Source organism: Brassica oleracea, chromosome C2, assembly GCF_000695525.1.
Source record: "Brassica oleracea var. oleracea cultivar TO1000 chromosome C2, BOL, whole genome shotgun sequence".
Classification (NCBI taxonomy): domain Eukaryota; kingdom Viridiplantae; phylum Streptophyta; class Magnoliopsida; order Brassicales; family Brassicaceae; genus Brassica; species Brassica oleracea.
In genome coordinates, this window is record NC_027749.1 from 45,779,673 (window position 1) to 45,787,806 (window position 8,134).

Consider the following 8,134-nt stretch of genomic DNA (forward strand, 5'->3'; position numbering starts at 1 on the left):
GCTCACATACTTAATCTCATAGTGCAAGATGGGTTGAAGGTTATTGGAGACTCTTTGCAGAAAGTAAGAGATAGTGTTAAGTATGTATTAGGATCGGAAACACGTGAACAATTGTTCTAAAAATGTGTAGATACTGCGGGTGTAGTAGAAAGTGGGTGGCTAATACTGGATGCGTCGACCAGATGGAACTCAACGTACTATATGCTTGAAAGAGCCCTCAAGTACCGTAAAGCATTTGTTAAGTTGGAGACATTTGATAAGAAGGGCTATAAAACAGCGCCCACAGCCGAGGAATGGACTAAAGCAGCCAATATCTGCGATTTTTTGGGTCCTTTTGCTGTGATCACAAGCTTGATGTCTGGTTCGAATTACCCGACTGCAAACCTGTATTTCTATCAGGTTTGGTTGATCCATGATTGGCTTCGGAGAAATGAGGAAAGCGACGATGAGATTGTCAGACACATGGTGCCACCGATGAAGGAGAAGTTTAACAAATATTGGGATGAAGTTAGTTGTGTTTTTGCAATGGTAGTAGTCTTTGATCCACGGTTTAAGCTTTCAATTGTCGAATTTTGTTTAGGGAAACTTGACATGAGTACACGTGATGCAAAGGTGAAGAACTTGCGTGAGAAGCTCAGTATTCTGTTTGAGACATACGACAAAAAATCAAAGAATAACTCACCTTCTACTGAGCCTGTGTGGGAATGTTTCGCACAAAGCCTGTGTGGCAGAATCAATGGGACTGTTTGGGAACTACAATGTGAGTGTTTTTCACTGAAATTCCTTCTGTTTATTTTTTTTTTCTTCTCTGATTTTTTTTTTAAAACTTTCTTAGGATTTCTTTGCATTTCGCAAAGTCCGTGGCATTGTGAGTGGAAAGACACCTCTACAAGCTTATCTTGAAGAACCACCTTTGGACATTACTAATTTCCAGAGCTTGGACATCCTTGACTGGTGGAAAGATAATGCGCATCAGTATGGTGACTTGGCTGCAATGGCATGTGATCTGCTAAGTATTCCAATCACAACAGTGGCTTCGGAGTCCTCCTTCAGTATTGGATCGCGAGTTCTAAATAAACATAAGAGTCGTCTACTCCCAAAAAAATGTGCAGGCTTTGATATGCACTAGGAATTGGATCAAGGGATATGAATCTTATGCACATGGTAAATAACTGACATTATATTTTTTTTTTAAATACCATTATCCTTTATCCTAAGTGAATGAAGTTTCTGATATTTTGCAGATGAAGATATCAATGGTGATGATGATGGTGAAGAAGAGAAATTACCAACATTTAAGTCCATTGTTGATGGGGAATATGAAGATGAGTAGATTAGCAAGTTTGAAATGTTAATTGATTTGGTGTTTTGCTTCAGTTACAATTTCAGATTTCTTGTTTAAGTTGCATGGTTTTATTTTGAATACTATGATTTGGACCATTTGGTGTTTTTCTAAATTTAACTTTGGTTGAGACTTAGCTTTTCATCTTTCCAGCAGTGATAACAATTCATTCACATTCACATTCGCTCATGATACTTAATTTACTTTGGTTGAGACTTAGCTTTTCATGGACAGTAACCTGTTGTTTGAGCTTGTCGTTTGTTGTTGGTAAGTTGGTAACCGATAAGTATAGTGTTATGTCTATGAAGTGTGACCTTTTATTAATTGTCTTAACGTGATTTTGTTATACATGCATTTATAATTTCAATAGACAAAATTGACTTCAAGAACTTATATGAAATGTAATGGACTCAAAGAACACTATATATAGTGATTTTGAAGAATTTGAGGAGTAGATGCTTCATGTTTATTAATTATATGAGCTTGGTTGTGTAGGGGAGCATCCTGCAGCATCAGGAAGTGTTCTGGAGCGTTAGGAAGTGTTCTGGAGCGGCTTGCAGTGTCAAGCATGATCAGATACACTACTTTGATGTATGTCCTGCGGGACAGCCCGCAAAGGAGTGTGCATTTGGGGGTACGGGCTTGGGACGACCTTTTGGAGACCGCAGCCCGCGCAGACCTGACCCGCCGTGACCCGCAAGGAGATGAGCCCGCTGCGGGACGGGACGTGACGGGACGGATCAACCCGTTTGAAATCTATATATATAACATGATCACATACGTACATAAATAACACAAAATAAATGTTGGCCTCACCCGTTTGGGCTTTTATGATATATCAGATAAAGACAATATAAAAAATTGAAAATGATGGAAAGAAAGTACTTAGCGCGCCTCAAAAATGAAGAAGAAATGAAGACAATTAACAAGGGGTGGGGAACCCCTGGACAGTTCGTTGACTCCGAGAGATCTGAAAGAAAATCAACCCTGATATTATATTTCTCTCTGAGACAAAAAAATCCCCACAATGTGGTGGTAAAAAAATTAGAGTGTCTGCGCTTTGGAAACATCAAAACTGTACCTCCACATGGAAGAGCAGGAGGAGGGTTAGCTCTACTCTAGAAAGATGGAATTGATCTGTTAATTGTCTTCTCTTGTAAAAAATACTTTGACTCAAAACCGGTGTTTGAAGGAAAGCTAATCTACGCTACCTTTGTTTATGGAGATACAGATAAAAGGAAACACAAACAAACCTGGACTATCTTACTGCTCTTGCTCTAATACGCGATGCACCCTGGTTTGTCTCTGGTGATTTCAACGACTTGACTGGAAACAGTGAGAAAGAGGGAGGCCCCGAAAGAGCAAGGATCCTTTGATGACTTCAGAATCTTCCTCACTGAAGGAGACTTGTATGACCTCCAACACTCTGGAAATTGCCTATCTTGGAGGGGCGCCAGATGGAGCCATAATGGAAAATGTCGCCTGGACAGAGCTCTCTCCAATAGCTCTTGGGCTGAACTATACCCTTATGGACGCTGTGAATACCTCCGTTTCGAAAGCTCTGATCATCGACCTCTTGTCACCTACTTCGAACCTCTGAAAAAGAAGAAAAAAGGAATCTTTAGGTATGACAGGTCTTTCCGTAATGTCCCTGAAGTGCAACAACTAATTAAAGACACCTGGACAGAAGAAGCACAGCTTAGAGTGAAGCAAAAGATTGACAAATGCAGATCTGCGATCATTAAATTGTGCAAAGAACAACAAGCGGAGCCCAGAACTACCTTTGAAATTCTAAAGCGACAAATAGATCAGATCATGTCGAATTCCAACCCTAATGAGACTCTACTCAAATCACTCAATGATGAATTAAAAAAAGCCTATATGCTAGCGGAAGAGCACTGGCGTCAAAGAAGCAGACATCTATGGCTTAATCTTGGAGACAAAAACACAGGCTTCTTCCATGCCTCTACAAAGAAAAGAAAGGCACTAAATAAGTTTTCACTGATTGAAGGTCCAGACGGTACTTCAGTATATACAAAAGAAGAAATTACTGCTACCACGGAAAATTATTTTGTGGAGATTTTTAAGCCTATGGACAGAGAACCGGGTGCTATGGAAAATATCATCAATGGAGCAATTATACCTGTTATCTCGGAGGAGACCAACCAGAAACTGATCTGGTTGCCTAAGGCGAAGGAGATAAAAGAGGCACTCTTCTCCATCCACCCGAGTAAAGCCCCTGGTCCTGATGGATTCTCAGCTTGCTTCTTCCAATTCAACTGGAATGTTGTGGGAGATGATGTAGTTACAGAAATCCAAGCTTTCTTCCAATCTGGCTGCATGCCAAGAACGTTAATGAGACCCATATCAGACTTGTCCCAAAGATAATTAGCCCCAAGAAAGTCGCTGATTACCGACCAATAGCCCTCTGCAATGTGAGCTATAAGATCATCTCCAAGCTGCTAGCGAAACGCCTCCAACTGCTGCTAGAAGCCCTCATCACCGAGACACAATCTGCATTTGTTCCAAAGAGAGCTATATCAGATAATGTCTTAATAACCCACGAAATGCTACACTATATCAAGACATCAAAGTCTAAAAAACATTTCTACATGGCAGTAAAAACTGATATGAGTAAAGCCTACGATAAGCTAGAGTGGAATTTTATCAGAATGGCTATCCTAAGGTACGGGTTTCACCATATTTGGACGAATTGGATCATGCAATGTATTACAACAGTCAGCTACTCGTTCATTATCAATGATGCATCAAAAGGACAGGTCCAACCAGGAAGAGGAATCATACAGGGCGACCCTCTCTCCCCATATATCTTCATCCTATGCAGTGAACTACTCTCAAGCCTATGTACTATGGATCAAAGAAATGGAACGCTAAAAGGCATTAAGATCGTTTCAGGAGCACCGTGCTTTTTGCAGATGACACAATGTTTTTCTGTAAAGCCAATGAACAGAATGCCCAGACCCTGAACAAGATCCTAGCTACCTATGAATCAGTCTCGGGCCAACTTATCAATCTACAGAATCAGCGGTATCGTACTCAAAAGCCACTAGTCATGCTAGAAAAGACCAAATCAACTTGATCCTATGCATTGAGAACAATGGAGGTTTTGGAATTTACCTTGGGCTCCCTGAGCAATTTAGTAGACGAAAGCGAGATCACTTTGATAATATCGTGAACCGGATCAAGCTTAAGTCTATCAGCTGGTCCTCCAAGTTCCTCTCACGAGCGGGAAAGATGGTTGTGCTGCTTACAGTCCTCGCTGCTTGCCTTCCCACGCAATGTCTTGTTTCAAGCTCCCCCAAGGCCTCTGTATGCAGATTCAATCCTTGCTAACGAGATTCTGGTGGGATAGATCGCATGAGAAAAGAAAGATGTCATGGATATCCTGGAAAAAAAATGGCAAAATCGAAAAAACAGGGAGGCTTAGGCTTTAAAGACATCTCTACCTTCAACGATGCACTACTAGCTAAACTCAGCTGGCGAATCCTCAAAAACCCTTCCTGTCTCCTTGCCCGCTGCCTAATTTGAAAATACTGCAAGGAAGAAGACTTCTTATCAATTCAGGCCTCAAAGTCGTCCTCCTATGGATGGAAAGGTGCACTTATTGGAAGAGATTTGCTAGTTAAATAACTGAGATGGATTGTGGGTACTGGAAAGAATATCAACGTGTGGTATGATGATTGGCTTTCATCTACAGAGCAACTCAGACCATATGGACCTGCCCCGAAAGCTCTCAAAGACCTCAAGGTTTCAGACCTAATGCTTGCTAACTCCACAGACTGGGACCACCAAAAGATTGATACCATTCTCCCCTTCCACAAGCAAGTGATCTTACAAATCAAACCCTCTATTTGCAATGCTCCAGACGAAATGGTATGGCTTAAATCAGCATCAGGGGTCTACACTGCAAAGTCAGGCTACAAAGCTCAAGGAGAAACGACGATCACTGAAGAGGCACCTGTTCCTGAAACAAATATTGATTGGTTAGCCAACGTGTGGAAACTAAAAACTTCAGAGAAAGTCAAAGTCTTTCTGTGGAATTCCTTACATGATGCTCTGCCTGTAGGAAAACAATCCGCAATCAGGAACATCCCTCTCACAAGTCGATGCCCACGATGCAATGAGGTCGAATCTGTAGCACATGTGCTATTCACTTGTAGCTACGCAAAGAAAGTATGGACCTTAGCTTCGCTAGCTTTGAGATTCGACCCGAGCCCCGTTATAACCACTAGAAATGGTCAAGAGACCCTCCGACTGATACCACCTCTTCATCCCACTGGAGTAGGACCAGGTACACTATCTGCCTCGATCTGCTGGGATCTATGGATCTTCAGGAACCATCTGGTCTTTCAGAAGCGTGACTTCACTCCGGAGGAGACCCTATTGAAAGCGACCCGAGAAGCCCGAGAATGGACCATATCTCAAGATCAACTACCTAAACCTCAATCACACGCAAACCGCATCGCCCAGGATCCTACCCTAGACCCAAATCGAACTTGCATGTACACGGACGCTGCTTGGAATCTGGAATCAAGATGTGCTGGTCTTGCTGGACCATCCTCCTCTCACTCAGCGCCCGATACCTCTTTAACGTCGCCCCTAATGGCGGAAACGTTGGCGCTGCGAAGCGCTTTGAACTCTGCTCTTCATCGTGGGATTAACACTCTCCTGATACGATCCGATTCACAAGACCTCATCAATCTTGTGAATGCAAAAGGACGACATCTTGAGATTGCATCTCTCCTCAACGATATCTATCTAATTTCCTCTTTGTTTGCTGGTGTTAAATTTAAGTTTATCCCTAGACTGGACAATAGTAGAGCAGACTATGTTGCCAAACAGGCTCTCCTTATGTACCAAACATAATTTATATAATGCAAGCTGTTTCACAAAAAAACAAGGATATATATATCTAACTTTTGGGCATCAGTATTATTTTATGCATGCATATATACTTTTGATCTGATTTTTATCATACAAGGCCATCAATCTCTAACACTATCAAAGCCCAAAGCCTCGTATCTTATATTAGGGCCCATGTTAAAAAAAAAAAAGACAAAACAACGGTTGCTAAAGCTTTTGGTATTGTATGCTTGATCAAAAGAACCAGTTCAGAGTCTACAGATCCTTCAACTGAAAACTTGCAGTCTAAGTTCCACGAAAGAAAACCCTCAACGCCACCTCTTTTTGGGAGGCAAGTACATAATCATCCTCGTTACAGCCAAAGAAAGAACTAGCTTATCTCCACCACACATTCCGTCCAACAAACGTCCACTTCAACCTGAAACCGACCATTTTGGAGTCTCATCTTCTAAAAGACAAGACGGGAAACATGATAAAAATAACAGCTTTCTTGAATGTTGGAGATGCAGTTACCCACCATGAACTTTAAAAATCAGTGTAGTTTTATAATGATTTTTCAATCAGTTTTTATAAATTTGCCCCGGATTAAAGTTATTTCTTGATCCTCCACAGCCCACAGGTTACGTAACGCCTGAATTAGACTGACATAATTTAAGGGTCAAAGAAAAAAAGCGATGTTTACGGACTCGAACTCCTGGCTGGTCGCATACCCGTGGAGTACGGTAAAGACAGCTTCGTGATATTTAGCAACAATGTTCGAGTTCTCACAAAGTTTTCTTTTTACCGTTATATCATCATCTTAACGATCATTGACCATTGTTCGTTAATAGGGCTTTTCCTGATAATTTTATATGTGTTTTTAGCTAGCAGATAGTACAACTGTATAATTAACCAATAGTACAAATGTACAATTGTTACTGACATTTTTAAAAAAGGTTATTAGAGCATGTTCATTGCTAAAACCCATGATCTCTTCCTAAGTGGTTTTTAATGATTTTTAAACTATTAAATTTAAGAGAAGAGATTGGTAAGAAACACATAATTTAAGTGGTTTATTGGTAAGTAAGTAAGGTTCTTAACAATTTAAAAATTATTAAATATTTTTTAAACATAAAATTTTAAACAAAATTAAATTTATTTATTAAATAAAACAAAATGAAACATAATATTTAAGAGGAGAGTTCTAAAATACAAACATAAAAACAAATATTACTAAAACAAACGATAATAATTAAAATGATGCATCTCAAGCTCAGTTGTTGTCTTGATCACGTCCAACTTTACGCCATATATGTTCAACCAAATCACCTTTTAGTTGTTGATGCGCTTGTCTGTCACGAATTCTAGTTCGAACACCCATCTGATTTGCGATATTTGTAGAGATGTCTGTAGAATATGTGAGATCGACATGTGAACTTTCGTTGCCTTCTCCTTGTTGGAAATCTGAAACATCATATAGAGTGTATCCATCTCGTTCGTCTTCTACTATCATATTATGGAGTATGATACATGCTCTCATAATCTTCCCAATCTTGACTTTATCCCAAGAAAGTGCTGGATTTTTAACAATGGCAAATCGAGCTTGCAAAACTCCGAAAGCACCTCGCACTACAAGAAAACACATGCTTAACGACGAAAATTAACGAGGAAAAACAATCCTCGTAAATTTGCGTCGAGTTTACGACGAATTTACGTGAAAAACTAAAGTCATCGTTATTTCCTCGTAACGTAACGACAAAACTGTTTCGTCGTAAAGTGGATGTAATTTTACGAGTATTTTACGAGGAAAAACTATTTCCTCGTAAATACGACGTAAACTTTGCGTGGTATTTACGAGGGAATAGTTTACGTGTATTTAGCGAGGAAATTTTTGAATCCACCAACTTTATAGGTGTTACACGTTTTTTT

General features: G+C 40.1%; 1 protein-coding gene across 1 annotated transcript in view; it reads left to right on the top strand.

Moving 5' to 3' along the window:
- LOC106324381 (zinc finger BED domain-containing protein RICESLEEPER 1-like) overlaps nt 1-1,333 on the top strand; it is a 1,504-nt gene extending 171 nt beyond the window's left edge. The window contains exons 2-5 of the mRNA XM_013762358.1: nt 131-744; nt 836-997; nt 1,113-1,164; nt 1,245-1,333. Of these exons, the coding sequence (XP_013617812.1) occupies nt 131-744; nt 836-997; nt 1,113-1,164; nt 1,245-1,333 (917 nt within the window). The remainder of the gene's footprint in view (nt 1-130; nt 745-835; nt 998-1,112; nt 1,165-1,244) is intronic.
- Nucleotides 1,334-8,134: the final 6,801 nt, after the last annotated feature.